Genomic DNA, 18,750 nt, shown 5'->3' with positions numbered 1-18,750 from the left:
ACATCTTCGAGGCCATGTTCAGCCAATACAGCCACTCTAAGCCTACACGCCGAGAATCTGAGTATCGCTTTCGGAAACGGTGTCCACTCATCACGAATACATTGCTGTCGAAGCTTCTAGACACAAATTTAAACCAAATACAATCCTCAGTTTGAAAGTTACGGGCCACACAGTGGACGACGACGACTTGACAGGTTCGAGGCGGACGGCAGTCGCTTCGGGCGTAGCCGCCATCTTTATTTTTCCGGCGCGGTCGTCTACTCAGTCCGTCCGTCGTCTGGATGCGCTTCGCAGCCGGACGGGCGGCGGAATAAGCGTCCGCGGCACAGATTTGCGCGGAGCCGTCCGTCGTGTGGATACACCATTATATGGAACATAAAAGGTCGTTAACCGGTGGATCGCCTTCTAATCTTTCCCTACATTGCCAATATTGTAACTGCACGCCAGAGTTATATGAATGCGCGATATTGTACAGACATAAGAATGAAGATACGCGTCTTATGGTAGAGGCATGGTATATCTATAATGGTGGAAGTGCATGCGTGAGTCAGCCTTCGATTAGTTTATATAAGGAAGAGATTAAGTGCCCTAACAGTTATCTCTCACGTAGACCGGCACGTGTACCCGACTGACACGTGGTGATACCATTCCTGGGCATGCGCAGATGAGTTTTGTGTCTTTTTTCGCCTCAGTGCTCCCTTCAGTTGATAGTCTGCGTTCGTGTTGTCCACTTCTCTACTCTTGTGTCCTGTCTGCACGCCTCACCTCTTTTTGTCTTATGAATCCTTACCAACTAGCTCAGCTTTCTGTCGTTCTAAGGCAACCTTCGAACACAAAAACAGTGAAAGAAAAAAGAAAATACTTAACTGCACACGTACATACATAGGCATAAGACTAGCACAGAAGGCGTACTTATAACGACCACCGACCAAACAACACGCACAAATGACCGGTCGGAGGAGTCAAAATGGCGGCCATGCTACCGGCAAGGCGCAGGAGGCGGCCCTTTCAAAAGCTGACAACACTAAGCGGCGGGGGGGGGGGGGGGGGGGGGGGGGGCATCGAGGCACTTTAGTTTTCAACAAAAATGTACTGTCAGATTTTATTTGTGCCTAGCATGTGCAGGGGGCTGTCGCCCCCTAAAGTGCTAACGCGTACTGAGTTTGCAGCCTACAACCTCTATGGGCATCGCACTTACACCTCCATTATTCGCTTGTCAACAGCATGCGAGACACCGCGATTGCATGTTGTGGCTGACCTTGCCAAAACCCGCTTCGTATACGCAGTGTAAATCACCTGTAAGCGGCGGTTTCCGTAGCTTTACCGCAGCAAGCACATGCTTCTTCCTTCTTATATCTCGCTTTATAGGTGCGTGTTCTAATGCATCCTGATCTCGCTTCGAAAAGTAATGAGCTTCCCTTTGAGTTATCACAAATTATTCCTCTCCTGATTTCGTTTTTGCTTTTAAGTAGTTACTCATGGCAGGTTTCTTTTCCATTGCCACCAACCCCCACGAGATTTTTCAGCCTCTCCAACTTTCCCGCTTGACGTTCCTTGTTGCAGTGTTGCTCGCCCCACAGGCCGCATACTTGCTGGTTGCTGGTAAGCTTCCTAGTTCTTTTCCTCCACTGTGAATCAATGTTTTTCCTGTACAGATACCTCAACATCCTCCCAGCCCATTTACTCTCTTCCATATTCCTCAGTCGTTCTTCATACTCTATTTTACTGCGAGCTTCCTTCACTTCGAAACTAGTCCAGCCCATATCACCCTGCACAGCTTCCTTTGTAGTATTCCCGTGAGCGCCCAATGCGAGGCGACCCACTGACCTTTGGTTCCCATCGAGTCCTGCTTGTACCCATGATTTCAAGCAAACAACCGCATTTCCAAAAGTAAGTCGTGGAACTATTACAACTTTCCACATAACCCGGAGCACCTCGTACCTGTTGTATCCCCATAGCGCTCTGTGCTTCATTATGCCTGTATTTCTCTTACCCTTTAATGTTATTTTTTTTTCTGTGCTTACATATATCTATTGCGTTCATTTATCCATAAAACAAGGTATTTATATTCTTTTACCCAAGGTATTTCCTGGCATTGTATTACCACTGTTTGTTCACTGTTTTCATTGAATACCGTAACACATGATTTTGTAACGCTAAATGTCAAACCTAAATTCTCGTCAAACCTAAATTCTCGCCTTCCTGTCCACAGATATTAGCCAGACGTTGCACATCCCTTTGCTTGTTAGGCAGCAACACAATGTCGTCCGCATAAAATAAACCTGGAAGCTGCTGCTCTACTACTGTACCCGGCAGTTCGTATGAGAGATTAAAGCCGATATCACTTCCTTCTAGAGCCCTCTCCATCCTCACCATGTACATCATAAACAGCAGTGGCGATAACGGGCACCCCTGCCTCAGACCCTTGTTGATATCAACTTTCTCCTAGCTTCTCATCCCTTCCCATTCAACGCAAACGGTATTTTCTAGGTAAATCTCAAAAACTGTAGACAATCGTTACCTAAGCCTTCCCCTTCCAGAATATCCCACAAGATGTTGCGGCTTACGTTGTCGTAGGCTCCTGTAATGTCTAAAAACGCCACATGTAACGGTGTGCTTTCTACTTTTGATATTTCAATACACTTAGTAAGAACAAATAAGTTATCTAAACGCCGACCTATTCTGAAGCCATGCTGAAGTTCTCCCAAAATGCCATTATTATCTGCCAAAGCTTGAAGCTTTAATTTGATTGCCTGCATTGCTAGCCTGTATATTACCGATGTAATGGTCAACGGTCTATACGAGTGAATTCTGTCTTTCTCCCCCTTGCCTTCATAAATTACATTAATTCTACTTTGTCGCCAACTGTCTGGTATTCGTCAATCTTTTAAGGTTTGCTGCACTGCTTTCACCAGAGCTTCCTTACTTTTTGGTCCTAGTTCATCCATCAGCCTAACGGAAACCTCGTCTAGCCCTGTGGCTGTTGTTGCGACTGGGGGTCCGAAGATGTGGAATTCTTTCTGTCATCAGACGGTAATCAATACCCGCCGTGTTTGCTCAGTCACTATGGTGTTGGGCTGCTGAGCACGAAGTCGCGGGATCGAATCCCGGCCACGGCGGCTGCATTTCGATGGGGGCGAAATGCGAAAACAGCCATGTACTTAGATTTAAGTGCACGTTAAAGAACCCGAGGTGGTCGAAATTTCCTGAGTCCTCCACTACGGCGTGCCTCATAATCAGAAAGTGGTTTTGTCACGTAAAACCTCATAATTAAGTTTAATTAACAGTAATCAACGGCCGATTGCCGGATTCCCACTTCCCACGTGATCTGCCCCACACACTTAGGCCCTGTATTCACGATAACGAGGTTATGTTGGTCACAAAGACCTAGCATTGACTTCCCGTTGTTGTCGGTATAGCCATCTAAAACCTGTATGTGGGCATTCATGTCATCTAATAGGATAATTTCGGCATCCTTCCCGAAACGCTTCATATCAGCGCTTATGCATTCCACTAACTCTTTATACTTCTCTGTGCAATTATTTGCGGTCCACAAGTACGTAAAGCCCAGCCGAGTTTCTTTCCCACTCATTGTACCTGATAACCAAAGACGCTCTTGACATTTTGAATTTCTCTTTTCCATTTGGCTCCCTGATAGATGAGCATTCCGACTTTCCCTCCCTTTCTTTCCGACTTAGTTCTGTTGCACGCTTCCCAAACGTAATTCTCAATAACTGGCGGCTCTTCCGAGTGTCTAAGGTGAGTTTCTGCAACCGCATGCATCCCTATTTTCTCGCTATTTAAGTGTTCCTCAATTCCTACCCACTTTTCCTTTCTTCTGCCGCCCTGTATGTTGATGTAGCCTATTGCATGGCGAGCTCTCTTGTTTTCCTCCTTTTTCTGTTACTGACGTCGATGCTATTCTACTACCTACTCGGTGTTCTGAGCGCCTGTGGGCCCCCTAAAAAAGCAACAGCGCGGCCAGCAAGTCGCCAGCCCACTTCTCGTCAAAGTAAAGTCCCTCAATCTCCCAAAGTAGCGCCATTCGCTTCCCTCCTCCTCCGCTCGGCGCGGCCTCGACGGTGGCGCCGCCGGTGGTGGGCCTGCCGTAGCAGACGACGGCGAACACGCTACGGGAGGAAATCCGCAGAAAAGTTCGTTCGAGCCCTGCGGAGCAGTTTTTTCAATCGAGATCTTTCTTCGTCAGTCGGTAACTGGCCTTTAGAATTTCGTGTTAGAATTGCGGAGGAAATAGAGAAAATGACCATTATTCAAGGCGTACTTAAGAGGAAGCTTTAGCTCGGGTGCTCCTATCTAAATACATGTAAAAGGAGAATTCGTTTTTCTCGGCAACCACAGCACCAAATTTGACGGGGTTTGTTGCATTTAAAAGAAAAACTTAAAATCTAGTGACTGTTGGTTTCGAATTTTCGATTTAGGTCGTCAATTTTTTATTAAAAATTTGCAAAAATCGCAAATTTTCAGAAAACGAAACTATCAAGTTTACAACTCTGTAACTCAGCAAGAATAGGTGATATCGCAATTCTGTGAATTGTACCTAATAGCACATCTAAAGCGGACAAATTTGACATCTTATACATGAATGGCAAAAAATTTATTAATATGTAATTACAACTTTTGCAGAACCCTCGTAAACTACGTAACAAACTCACGTGAAATGTAAAATGACATATGAAATTTGTCCGCTTTGAATGATCTAATGGATGCCGTTTACAGAACCGCGATATCTGTTCTTGATGCAGAGCTATTAGTTTGTAAACTTCGTGCTTCTATTTTTTTCAGACTTCTGAAATTTTGTAAATCTCTTTAACAAAATGCAAGCCCTAAATCAAAATTCCGCTTCCAACAGTCACTAGAATTTAACTTTCTCTCTCAAAAGCAACACATTTCATTAAAATCGGTCCAGGGGTTATCTCAGAAAAACGTTTTTGCGTTTTTACATGTATTTGAATAGGCCGCGTCGGAGTTGGGCCCGAGCTAAAGCTTCCTCTTAAGGCGTAAAGCGCGCGACGTTGAGAGTTCGTGTTGCTAAAACACGACGCAAGCACGCGGTGTACTCAAACACGCGCGTAATTACCAAAGTTTCAGGTGTTGACAGCGTGAAAGTATGTGTACGTGGTTTCGTAGGTTCATTCACGTACCTGCACGACACTTTTGTTCGGTCGGCGCGTGAGTGATTCCGGCTGTGTGCGGTCAGTAATGCCTGGCAACAGGGCCGTTTTTTCATTGCGGGACGCTTTGGTAATCGTGACGATATATTTTTTTTTTTTTTTTTACAAGTACTGCTCCAAGAGGGCACATGTAATGGCTAACGGAGGCCTCTGAAGAGCACGTAACATTACACTAATGCAGGCGTCGCAGGAAGTGTTCGCATACAAAATTGGCTGTCCGCGATCTTATACCCCCTTGGCATGCACAGGCTTCGGCGAGCCCCATCCAGCGCTGGTTCTAGCTTTGGTGTTCCCGTTGCCGCTTTGGTGCCCTGAAGGCGCCGTCAATAATGCGAAATAATGACAAGTTGTTACACTAGTAAATAAAATTTATTGAAGAAATACAATCGCGCCGAGGCGCCAACTTCTAAAGCAGCGCTAGCGCACGAGTATTATGAAACGCCAACGAGGAAGTTACCGGCCTACGTACGACTCTACGATCAAAGTGCACGTTAAACATCCCCAGGCGAGCTAGATAAAGTTATGCGGAGCCATCCACTACGACCTCCATCCTAGCTTTAGTCGCTTCGGAACGTTAAAAACATTAATCACCACAAACCAAATCAATACATGCGGGCGTACATTCGAAGCTAAAAGACTGCATCGTAAGTCATAGTCAGTTTTGCAATAGCGTCGAGAATGTGCTAACTTCTGGTGGAACTCAAAACACACCCTGAATAAAGTCGCTTTTATGTCACAGGCCAGCTGCAGATGCGTGCATTTCACCACAAGACGATACTACATGAAACAAAGAGAGCACATTCGAAAAAAGAAAGTCAAACAACGCGCTAAAAACTACGCAGAGCATGAACACCTACTTTTTCGAAGCTGAAGGCGTGAACTAGGCTCAAAATAAGAGGTTGTGAGTAACCGTGGCCCTTACTTCACTAAGCCGTGCGCTCTTTGCCACTTCCTCGAAGTCAGCCCGCCCGATCCTGCGAATCCACACTTTTTGCGTTGCGCCCGCCGGACGGCAAAGCAAAAAGCTTTTTGCCCCCGCTGTGTCTGTTGCGGCAACCGAAGGTGCAGCAGCATGGCATCGCAATTAAGTTCTCGGCCTTGCACATTCTATTACGCTAACGCACTCCGTCAGTCAGCCTGCCGTACTTTCGTCGCGCAGGCCCAACAATGGAGGTCGGCGCGCGCTGGAAAGAAAAAATATACAAAAGCGCGGCGCCTGCTCCGCGCTGGAAAGAAAAAAATATACAAAAGCATGGCGCCCGCTTCCACGTGACACAGATTGGCCAATGGGGGAGCGGAGGAGGCTGGGGCGACAGGAAGCGTGGAGGAGGACGCGCCAGGGTGAGCGGGGTGGCGGAAAGATCTAAGAATGGCGCTACTTTTGAAAGATTGAGGGGCTTTACGTCAAAGCCTTCTCGACCGCTATTTTGCGATCACAGCGCCGTCTATCGCCCGGCGCTATGCTGGTAAGCGGGATCGCGCTGGAGGGTGCACAGCGAACGTGCTGTCGACGACGCGTGGCATGTTTTCGCGCTTTCCTGAGAGGTGTCAACAAGTTGTTTGGATTGGGAAACTTCTTAGCATGTCGTCATTAAACTTTCAGCTTCGACATAGCGGCAATATAGAACGGCGACGGGCCTAGAGGCGCTCCCGCCGGTCTGCCCACGATCTAAATAGGACGCGAGTCAAGTCAGAACATTGTCGATGCGTAACGCATTATGTATACCGCGTTAATATTGTGTGTCTAGCCTTGGAACCCTATTAAGGTATACCTCAGGCGACAACAATCAGACGTGTCTCCATGTGTCATGCGGTGTGCCGCACCGGCGTACATCCCAATTCAGGCAACTGCGAAGCTCCGAGGAAACACGTTTTTCTAGCTTTCGTGCTCCTATAATTTCCGCAGAACGATTTTCTAAACATTGTTTATCTGGCATCCGGACATCAAGCTTTACAAAATAAGGAACTGTAAAATAACTCGATCGAAAAAGCTGTTGACGTGGCTAAAAATGATGACAGTTGCCGCGAATGTGTCACCATCAATCTGACGCACGCGACGTGTTGAGATTAAGCGCACTCTTAGGTCTCGAATGGTGCCTGTGCGTACAAGGTCACCTCGCCTGGTCGAGAGAGCTGAAAAACGAACAACTACTCTTTGCAGCAGCAACGTTATTTTCTGCAGCAATACAGCGCGCGAAGAGCGGCGTCGACAGCTTGCCGGCCATATTCGGAAGCACGAGAGAGGGCCGGTCGGCACACAGATATAGGCATGGCTTTGGTTACAGAATGGAAAGGAACACACTTTCATTTCTTAGTCGGCGCGTACTGTATTCATAATACATCCTCGGTCAACTTACGCCAGAACGTTGGTTGCCAAGCATGATAATCTTAGAACACGTTTGAACAGAATAAGTTTAATGTGCATAGTCAACTACATTCGCAATGGTTGCCCGACTCGAATAAGCAGCTTTCATGTCCCGGTTTGATCATGGGTGCCGAGTTTGTCGCCGAGCGCTCACTGGGAACAGAACCTTCCCAGCGCGACGGCATAAAGTCCATTCTGTTTATGCTGGCAATCGAAAGCGGCGGTGTTCAGGAAGTCGCCGCGGCTGACGATGCACTTCACGCTTGCTTCCGAAAGTTATTTTTGAAGCCGAATACAGCAGAGTGCAAGCCCGTCGACTCTGAGTAATCTGACATCGCAGAAATCCCAGACAGAGCACCTTACAATCGCACTAATTCGCAATTAAGCCGCAACCTCTCCAAGCGTCCGTGCCCACCGCGCCGGCAGCCAGCGTCCGAGCGTAAACAAACTCCACCGCACTCCGCAATGCCTAGGGGACCAACGCATACAAGACGCGCTAAGAAACCTCCTCCGTAGTGCCTAGGCAGAGTGATATATTCAAGCAGCAAAAGCCCCCAGATTTTCTCTCTCGCGCCCGCTCTTACTCGCGCCTGCACACTAACGGCTGGCGATCCCTCAAATGAACGTTTGTTGCCCAGCATCCTGACGCGCCACTTCGGTAAAGCTATTCTTTGGCGAGTATGGTACCCGCCTGCGTGCCTCCTTGAAGGATACATTTCTTGGTCACAATTTGTTTTCCACGATGGGCGGGACCGCGAGTGTGCTTCCTATCGCAGTTTCCACAACGTGGAGCATCGCATGAATCAGACGCGTGTTGAACAGCACTGCATTTGGCGGAAGTCGGTCTACCTTGACAACTCTCAACTATGGCCGAACCTCTGGCATGTGAAGCATCGGAGGCCAGACTCGTTACGTAGCGTGCCTCTATAGTCTCGGACACTTCAGCTGCTGGGTCGGAAGTGACGACATTCTGGTCACTCCAGCCCTCGCAGTTAATTCTAACTTAGCTTCAGCAAATCATCATCCGAAATTACACCACGACTGGTGTTCATACTGCGGTGCGGGTCCACCGTGGCAAGAAAGTATCCAATTGACACCAGGTTCTGCAGTTTGCCATGTTTCACATTTCGCAATTCAAGAAGGTCGCCGCTAGCCAGATTTGTAGCCGGCTCCTATTGTCTCTGTCAAGCACTTTGCAATGAGAAAGGGAAAGGTGGCTATCACTGTCATTACGCTGTTAATGACTTGGTAGCGTGGTGTTTTCCTTGTGGCGACCACAAAACAAAAAACTCTTCGGTGCGCCCCCTTTTGTTGGGGCGATGGGGAGACGCGGCGAAACAAGTCACGATAAGTTATATACTGCTTCGGCAGGAACGCCAGTCACCCACCGCGTAGCGCAACATGGGGACGCTGTAGGACCTGCAAACATAGGGAACTACAAACGCCAGTTATACGTTTCCGCTATAGCCTAATATGAACGACCAAGTGTGGTTACTAATGGAAAACTACATCCTACAGTGAAATTTCCGTTCTGCGCAAGACAGAAAATAGGATCATACCTCCTCCACAAGTTAAAGACACTGCAACCAATAGGCATAACCGTTTCAAAGGCGGCTTTAGAATCCATTCGCTTAGGCTAAATTTCAAGCTATAGGCAACAGCACTTAGTTATTTTTCATTGCATTGCTTAATGTCTTTTTTTTTTTCGTTTCTTTTCTTTGTTATTTACATATTTATTCCATTTTCTTTTATTTTTTGGACGAGCACCATTTTCTGCCGCTTCTTTCATCCTCCCACAGGGACACGATAGTTCAGCGAACTCCAACGAAGCAGAAACTTTTCTACATAGTCACCGTTCTAAGCACTTTTCGTACCACTGTACCAATTTTTTTGTCCCTCTGCATAGAAATTCGCCGCTTGGGAATTGAACCAGTTGAACCACTGTTTCAAGTGCAATAGTCGCTTGCTGCAATATCAGGACTGTTGAGTAGACCCTAAATGTGATCGCTTTGGCGCAACCTCCCCTTGCTCCCTTCCTTGTTTGCGCCTAAGCGATCATATTTATGGTCTACTCAGCAATACGAACCGACTAGTCCAGCAACATGTACTTCTGGATTGCAAGGTGAGGACTGCAGGGTGGGTGAGCAATAAGTTCCCACGCCAAGACTCCCGCGCCATCGATTTTCGATCGCACGTCTCAGTTTGGTGAGCGTTTCGCAGTATACGTCAGCTGTAACTGTGCCCCCACGTTTCATGAAATCAACCAAAAGAGTGCCCTTTTCGTTTCACAAAACGCCAGCCATCATTTTTCGACTCGAGTAAGGAGATTGCTTGAATTTTTTTTTCGGTTTTAGTGAAGAGTAGTGGCGCCACTGCATTGATTGTTGTTTCGTGTCTGCAGTGGCGTAGGACATCCACGTCTCGTCGCTTGTAACAATTTGCGATGAAAATCTCCGTCGGTAGCGGTCCAAAAAAGCTCGTCCACTTGTCATTCGTTGCTGTTTGAGTTGGTCGGTAAGCATTTTTGGTAGCCACCTTGCACACACTTTGTTGTATCCGAGCTTTTCAGCTACAATCGCGTAAAACTATCATCCGTCCAACAAGAGGAAATTTATTAGCCACATCACTAACTGTCAGTCGTCGATCTAATCGCAATTCCCGGTCCACTTGTTGCATTGGCCTGTATGCTGGGCCTGCCACTCCGCTCTTCATCGTGCACATTTGTGCGGCCATTTTTGAAGCCTCGACGCCATTTTCTGACCTTTCCTTCACTCATCATTGTAGGTCCATAAACTAGGCACAAGTCCGCATGAATGTCAGAAGCTGATGATCCTTTCGCATGCAAAAATCCAACTAGAGCTCGCACATGACAACAGGCGGGAGCAACGATTTTCGGGGACATTGCCTGCAATCCGCTACAAGCAGACGACTACTGGGCCAAAACAATAAATTTATTATCTTCGCATAAATTTTTCGCGAAGAATTAACAGACGGCACTACACAAATAAAACTTTATTCTGACGCGTAATAATTTACATATAAGCAAACGGTCCTTACTTTTTGAATAACCCTCGTAGAAAAGCTTTTAGCCGTTAAACGCATACGTTTACATCTTTTTGATATATACGTACGCGACTCATATACACCTACTTTTGCGATTGTAACTCACGAACAGCTCTTTTGGGACTGAATATTATGCAGCTTTATAATCAATAACATTTCAGTTTTGGTTACCTTTTCATGGAGCGTGAACGTTTGTTGGCGTCCGTTACAATTGGTCGTTGAGGTCTAACGAGTGAAGGGCGCCGAGAGGAGGCCCAGCAGACGTTGGCCGACAAACTGAAACAGCGCTTCGATGGCTCGATACCCACATCGGACGCGTATGCCAGGTAATCACCTATGGGACGATTTTTCAGCTTACCACTGGCCTTATCGGGAGCGCCTTTCCCTAACCATAGTAACAATGAAGCGCTGCGCTTCGTAGAGGACCCAATCCAGAGCCCATTGGCTCAGTAAACATGCACAATCTATAGAACAGCTTTGAATTGGGCTAGTTGGTGTGTATTCCCCTGTGTCACTTGGTGTCCACTTCATCGCCGTTGCGTCTTACAGTACATATCTCACAATATTGTGCATTCGTTCGTTTTGCACCAAGCCCTCCTCTCCGGTGCGCACATCGAGAGAGTTTTCAGTGTCGCGCCTGCAGATGCGTTCGCAAGAAAACGAGGGAAGGTTAGGGACGAGGGAAGGTTAGGGAAGAAAATCTGGAGAAGCAATTCTTAGTGAATGGCTGCCGAGGACGCAGGGCGAGCGCGCTCTACTTGGCACAATGTTAATTCAAAGTGGGAAGGAAAGCAACGCTAAGGTACTAGATTACTTTTTATTAATTGCCCACTTACTTTCAAGGGGCAGTAATTCGTAACCGTAATGAATCAAATTTTTTAACGTAAGTAATTGTAATCGGTTATTTCTGTAAGGTGTACAAGTCTGGATTCAAGCACGGTGACATTGGCTAAACAATAAAGAGCCTCGCGTCTACCGCAACAAATCAGGTTGTCTAAAGGCATGGATAATGCGCAAACAGAAGCTAGTCTGCTTCATGCGCTCAATATGGCAACAACCGCTTGTATACAGCAACAGAGTAGATGTAGAGCACGATAGGTCTAAAACAAATCGTCCAATCAAATCAAAGAATATGTGATTGCTGTTGGAATATTCCCACACCCACCCAAACGTAGCAAACTGCTACAAAGGAAACCTCGAACGAATTCGCCCTGCTCTGGCGCACACAGTTGCAAACGATAAGAGCCTCAGGCGGCGTTGGGGCTATTTGCGAGCTCCATGGCTGAAACCTGGAAAGTGCGCTTTTCGCGTTTGAGCTAAACGCAGTGAAGCCAACCCTACGCCAAGTATTCATTGATGGGCAAACAAGCAGAGCCCAAATCTTGCGATTGCCGCTCATAGATCCGTTTCAAGATATTCTTCCCGAACGCATAACACGCGCTTCTGAAACGCCCAATGAAGAGCGCCGGGAAAAAAGAACCCCTCGCATTCCACAACATGGCCCCCTAGAGTGCAGAAAGCGAGCGAGAAGGTTCACCTGCTGAACAAAGCGAGGTGCGCCAACCGCGTCGCAACGAGGAGACGTACCTGCGCCGGCGAGCGGAGTGCGGGCGTCCATCCTTTTTCGCCAGGTGGGCCACATCTGGCGGCAGCTGTTTACGCAGAAGAAGAACGCCGTGACGGGACCCCGCACCGAGCGCCGCCCACTGCGGCTGCTAACGCAGCACCGGCAACGTTAGCAATACGGGCTAAGAAAGACGCCGCAAGTTGACCACCTTGCGATGCGCGCAAATGGATGGACGCACTTTCTGAGCGTTGAAACGAGCACGTCGAAGCGCACTGTTTTCCCAACTTTCTACTGCGTCTCTTCTCGGCGCTCAAGATCTGTGGTCCGTGTCAACAAACCAACATATTCGTAAGATATATTATTGCCATAAAAAGTTACCTTCTTTATATTCCGCACTTTCCATACATTTAGCCACCAAGAGTTGAACCGTATTTTACTAGTCCGCACGAGAAGTCCATTCGCCTTTCTTTATGTCCACAGACTCGGTTATGCCAAGCATTCATCGCTTGATGGACACGGAGACATCCTACCAGCACAAACACGGCTTCCGCACCATTTCCACACCGGTCGCCTTCATTTCCTACAGCACATTTTCCTGACCTGGCTCCGAGCAGCACTGCCCTTTGAATTACCGTAAAGCTTTTCTTTTACACTGGCCGAGCAAACTGCACCGCGGGGCGCCCTCTGATAGAGTTACACTGCGGGGTTCTCCATCTCGCCCACTTGTATACACACCGCGTGCATCAACCTAAGCGCACTGCCGATGTCCACCGTGTCAATGTCAACGCCTTGCCACAAGGCTGTAAGTGGACTTCCTGTGTCAGGTAGTGCGAAGAGCAAATAACGCTTAACATTAAAGACCGGCTTGTTCGGCCCTAAGCGCCTGGATCTGTTGGGCGATGCTCGCCGTACACGACCACTACACATAGCCGCGTCAGTGCAGAGCGCCGTCAGCAAGGCGGCACGCGGCGCAGTACACGGAGGCGAACAGCGTGGTGCTGTCTCCTTCGCGTGTGCGTCGCGTTTCCTCGCTGGTTTTTCTCAAGTATCAACTGGCCCAGCACTGCCCTGAGACTGTTGTAATGCATGGTTATTTACCAAATTGATAGAAAACCATATGCTGTTACTCTGTGTTATCTCACGTGTGAAGATCAGACTAAACGCAACATAACGAACACATCGTAGTCTCGCGTACAAACCTAGGCGACACAGGGTGAAGTAGCACAGAGAGGTGGAGTTCCGTAGACAAAGAACCACAAACCTTAGCCGAAGGTTACGCAACGTCTCCAGCACTAACAAGTGGCATCGACGCTCATCACGGGCGAAGAGAAAAATTGGTGTCGCAATGATCCGCGCTCAGATAACTCGACAACCTCGTCACCGGCAAAATCGAGCGTTTTGGGAAATTACGATTCTGCAGAAATGGCATGCCAAGTAAATCAAAAATATTCTGTCAGGGAAGGAACGAGCCATCTCCTCCTCGTAAATAACCTGCGCAGGAATGTAAAAAGACGGCCAAGTGAGTATGAAGGACCTGGGAGGTGCTGCAAGATCAATTCTAGAAGGCGAAATCGATCACACGGCGAATGATCCAGTGACCTTCCTGGAATAATGGAAGCAGTTCACGTAAAAGCTTTCAGCTGAGAATGGAGCTCTCCACGTGGACGTCCATGGGCCAATTTATGATTTTCTCGAGACACGCCCGCAACGATTGCTGCCGCAAGTTTTTCCCCTGTATGCGCTCAGAGCCAATTAGCGCTACATTACATGCACACGCATACTCCTGCTTCAAAAGGATGCTTGCCTGTCGAAGGCGCGTATACTCCCCAGAATGGCCGGAGCACCGAGTGCAGCACAGTCCAGGCAGATAACAGTCGCGCCTGTGCTGGTTAGGCAGCGGGCGTTCACACCAGCAGACGGGTGCGTTGAAAATGTTTAGCAACAATTCCAAACGGGAAGCCATTATATAGGGCATCCATAGACAGCACGAAAGCATTCGACAGTGCGTAAATGTTGTGGGAAAAGTCATTCTGCAAACTTTATTGGCGCTTAGCGCGATACCGTCCAAACGTGGCATACATGAAAACAGTCCTATGGCGTACACAGCCAACCATCCACGCGATTTACAACACCCTCCGCCCCATACAAATCCACTGGCACATTTCTAGCCGAGGTACAAGTATCGACCTCGTATAATCTCGGTGCTGTTCGCTATAGCCGGCACGCGAAAGTTTCAGTCAGTGCTCTCATATACGTTGGAAATCCTTCCCCTTTTCTAAAATGTTATCGGCACTTTGTCATTGCACGTGAATGCCATTTTCTTTGACAGGCCGAAGTGTGCACTTCCAAAAGCCAACAGGTAGTACCGGTGGTTCCAGAAAATAGCCTGCGTTGCCGGCCTCTCCAAAGGCGCAGCGCGCCAGCGCGACTTCCTGACGCTTCACTAACTTCACGGTGAGTCGTCCAAGTGCTAAAAAATAAGCAGGTGTAAGAACATCGACGTCTTAAGCGTCAACAGAAATATGTTAATTGTCTAGAATTTACCACTGCATCGACTTCTGCTAAAAGCCTACGCAGCTGTTCACAGTTGAAGCTACCTTTCCCTAACGTTCTCGTGAGACACTGACAGTCCGAATCACCCTTTTCAAAAAGCCTCCCCACCAAGAAGCACGCTCCACAATAAATATCCACGTTATATGACTCGTAGCGCAAAAGTTCTGCCCTTGTATGTCTGGAAGAATAATCTTGTACGTCGACTTGAGTTCACGACTGGCTGCTTTAAACGTTAGAGCATTGCCGGAATATAGAATCCTTGATATTCCACGCCGCGCAACAAGACGACGGAAAGCCATAAGAAACGACTTAACAGCCACGTCTCTGCATAGCTCTAAATGCACAGCTCCAACAACCGCGCATGTAGAAACAATGCAGCCTTTCACGGTAATGTCTCCTTGCACAAACACAGGCCTATCAAAATCGACGCCGCTGACTTGAAACGGATGTGATCGGGACACTGTCCTTTGGAAGTGGCGCTGTTGGTGTTGTAGCAGCGTTCAGTCGGAATCGCAAACACACGCCACATTTACTATATGCACTGTTACGAACGGCCTGCAAGGGTACTGACTTACAAAATATGCCCAACCAGCCACAGGGGTGGGGGTGGCGATATTCGGAGAGCCAGACCTTGGAACGCGCCCGGCGCGCTGCGATGGGTCGTTCTGGGAATACAATACGCCGCGTCCCCAAGCGAGCGCCGCCGCTATGACTAAACGCGGTCGGCACACCAAGTATTGTTCGTGGATTCGCAGTGGCCGCCACGGCTTGTTAGAAGCGGTGGAAATCCTGGGAGAAGATGTCTGGCAGCCGCCTCACGGGGCTTAGAAGTCATGGACAGACACGGCGGCCATTGCCTGCAGGGTCAACACTGGGATGAAGAGGCGCCTGCTCAAGGAAAAGCCCCGTGTCTCCGAGAACCCACTCACCTCGGCGTAGTCAGTGAAACCTGTGCGGAAGTGTGTGCAACCCTCCCCCTTAAAGGCGGGTCGGCTACGATGACTTTGAACGCTCCGAGTTTGTAGCAGGTTGAACGGCCGTTTTTCCCTCACCTAGGGATCTAGGGAAGACAGAGTGTTTATAGGCAGCCGTTGTGCGGCTGCTGAGGGTGCATTCCTCTTGCAGTATTGTTAGACTGATGAACCGTAACGTTTTCATGTAAATACTGCAAATAAACCCATATTCCTCGTTCTCGATGAGAACAAGTCTCTCCCTTCAACAACGTACTCAGCGTGGATAAGTTGGACGACGGCATGCGCCAGCTACCATCTATTTCATGCCCGACTCCAAACTTTACAGCCCTCTCTTAACACAATGGCGCCCTCTAGGCGACCAGAACCGCTCTCGTAGCTCGGCGAGGGCATAACACCACCACGAAGAATGCGCCGATGAATGTCGTTCACCGTGAGGTGTATGCAATATGCCGACCAGTGCCGTGCATTTCCCGTCGTCCGAAGTCGCGTTGTCGAGGAGGGTCTTTATGCGAAGTACGCCTTCTTTGCCCAAGAACCGATGGAGGTCCCGAATGCGCAAAGTTTTCTCGAGTGTCTTGCCATGAGACGATGTCTTTATTAAATGCCTGCAAGTGCATGTTCTTCAGCCATACTTCGCTTTCTCGTATTTCTGGAGCACAAAGACGGCCTTCCCATGGATGATGGGCGCGCCTTTGATAAGTGTGGATAAATCTCTTTACCTGTGCAGTTACCCTAAGAATCTTATATTAGCGACTATATTTGGTTGCGTGTAGTATGTTCATACTAGACGCAACTATGTCCATAGCGTTTCTTTCTTCGTGCGAGGAAATTTTCGAATCGGCGCTTTATTCTTTCTTTGGTCATGCTTCAAGAGCAGGAGCTAGCCAATCGGGGCCATACCATCTGCTAGGAAGCGGGCTGATAAACCTCTTGTAACAAGGTCTGCGAGATTGCATTTCTCAGTACAGTGACCCCCAGCAAATTGGCTCCGTGTGGGTTTCAACTTCAATGACTCCGTTGCAAACAAATGGCTTCGATCTAGTCGCTATGGATTGAACACAGCAGAAACAGATGCTAGAATCGGTCCAACAGTAATATGGACTGTTCTGTGGGAGAGTGTCTCTTAGAAACGCTGTTAACCTGGCTCCGAGGCAAGCTACAATGAATTCAAGTCGTGGCAGCGTTGTAAGAATTGGGGTCGAGCACGTCAAAAGGGGTAGGTGGCAATTCCAATATAATTTTAAAGCAAGAAGGCGCAAAAACGAAACGTGACCAAGCAGCCGAGCGAACCTCTTCGTGTGACGTAACGCGTACCTCACCGGGAAAGGCGCGAACGGCATGCCGGTCTCGCCCGCTGGCAGCGAAGAGCAGACGCTCGGCTGATTCGTGACCGCGCCAAAGCTTCGAGTGACAATAATTAGAGAGTTTTAGAATTGGGGGCGCAAGGCTCTGGGCCCGCAAGCGGCGTTGCGTCGGTTGCTCTTGGTTTTGATGAGCAGCAGAGTTTGAGGATTGGGTCGAACGCAGACAGCGTTGGGTTGAGCGCTCGGGGCGCCGCAGTGTGGAATATAGGAAAGTGTTTGAAAGCAAAAAAAAAAAAAAGAACCCCTTTTTTTTACAAGTGAAAACGAACAGAATGCATTTTTGAGCAAAAAGAGCGAACAATAAAATGTAAGAAACGTAATCACTGTGTTAGTACCGGTTAGTATTACGAATTTAGTGTGCGATTCTAAGCCAATCAAAGCCAATCGAAGCCAATTGCTCTTAGTGTTTTCTTGTGACACGCTGCGAAAAAAACTGCGAGTTCACCCGCGTGAAATGGCGAAAATCAGTCGAAGTAAATAAAGTTTGCTCTGCGACCATCTGCTGTACGCCATCGCTGTAACCCGCGAGGGTGGCCCAAGACGGCTTGGGGGCCCACGCTAGTTTTCGATTTTTGGGTCTTGGGTTAACGCGAACGCAAGAACCCAAGACTAGCTTGGGTTCTGCGCATGCGCACTTGTGGCGCGCAATTTTCTTGGGTCCCCAAGCCGCTTGGGTCCCCAATTCTAAAACTCTCTAGTAATTAGCTTTGTGTTTGTGTGGTTGAGCTTTGCGCCGCCAGCTGGCGCCACCAATCTGGCCGCTCACGTTTACGCCCCCGCTAAACCGGCAAACCGCACGCGCTTGCCGGAATACCGGACACGCTAAAAGTCTCTAATAGAGAGGCTTAGCGTGTCCGGTATTCGGGTAAACTCAAACGAGAAAAGCGCAAAGCTCAAACAGAGAAAAACAGCTAATATTGAAGTAACCAAGTGTATTTTACTTTGCTACGGGTGTAAATTTTTGCCAGCAACACGATTACGCCAGTGCCGAAAATTTACCCCAGCAGCGAAGTAGAATAGACTTGCTTACTGCAATATTAGCTGTTCTTGTGTTTTAGCTTTGCGCCACCAGGTGGATGCACCATGCAGGCCGGTCCCGTTTACTCCCCCGCCTGCGTTTACCCGAATACCGGACACGCTAAACCTCTCTAATATATATAAAAACGACGTCTGTCGACATTTGGCAAAACATTTATAAGATTATCTACCCGTCTACGTCACGACTGAGGCCGAGCCGAAGCAATCCAAACATACGTTTGGTAAACTGTAGTTAGACGTCTCGTGCAGCATAATACGTTGTGGTCTGTCCTTTTTTTTTAATTTATTTAAAGCCTCCTGCAAATTTTGGCATGTCGCCGTTGCGGTGACAGCGTGCCTGTGCGCTCTGCGACCAGCTTCTTCACCACGTCGGCCGTGAAGTGCACACGTCCTCGCCGGCGCAGCCATGCTCTCCGCTGTGTGGCGGGATGGGTGACTTGCCTCGGCTGGCCACGCTTCTCGTAAGTTCTCATACACCGCGAGAATCACGTGGGTAACATGACCGCTTAGGGACAGCGATATTTTCGGACGCCCCAACAACCCAAGGACGCAAGTAGGCGTAGCGGTCTGCGCATGCGCAGTACCGTCGCCCTAGTTCTTGCGTACGCAAGCCGCTTGCATCCCCTAAGCTAAA

General features: G+C 48.4%; 1 protein-coding gene across 4 annotated transcripts in view; it reads right to left on the bottom strand.

The window, feature by feature from the left end:
• Ctl2 (Choline transporter-like 2) overlaps positions 1-18,750 on the bottom strand; it is a 448,555-nt gene that overhangs the window by 358,457 nt on the left and 71,348 nt on the right. The window contains exon 1 of one of the 4 annotated variants that reach the window (XM_055064868.2): positions 12,208-12,265. The exons of the other annotated variants lie outside the window; for them this stretch is intronic. Coding sequence (XP_054920843.1) covers positions 12,208-12,262 — 55 coding nt within the window. The 5' untranslated portion in view covers positions 12,263-12,265. Of the gene's footprint in view, positions 1-12,207; positions 12,266-18,750 lie in introns of those variants that run through there. 4 annotated transcript variants of the gene reach the window in all.

Source organism: Dermacentor andersoni, chromosome 1 (genome assembly GCF_023375885.2).
Source record: "Dermacentor andersoni chromosome 1, qqDerAnde1_hic_scaffold, whole genome shotgun sequence".
Classification (NCBI taxonomy): Eukaryota; Metazoa; Arthropoda; class Arachnida; order Ixodida; family Ixodidae; genus Dermacentor; species Dermacentor andersoni.
The sequence above is the reverse complement of the archived record's forward strand: the minus strand, read 5'-3'. Positions and strand labels throughout refer to the sequence as shown.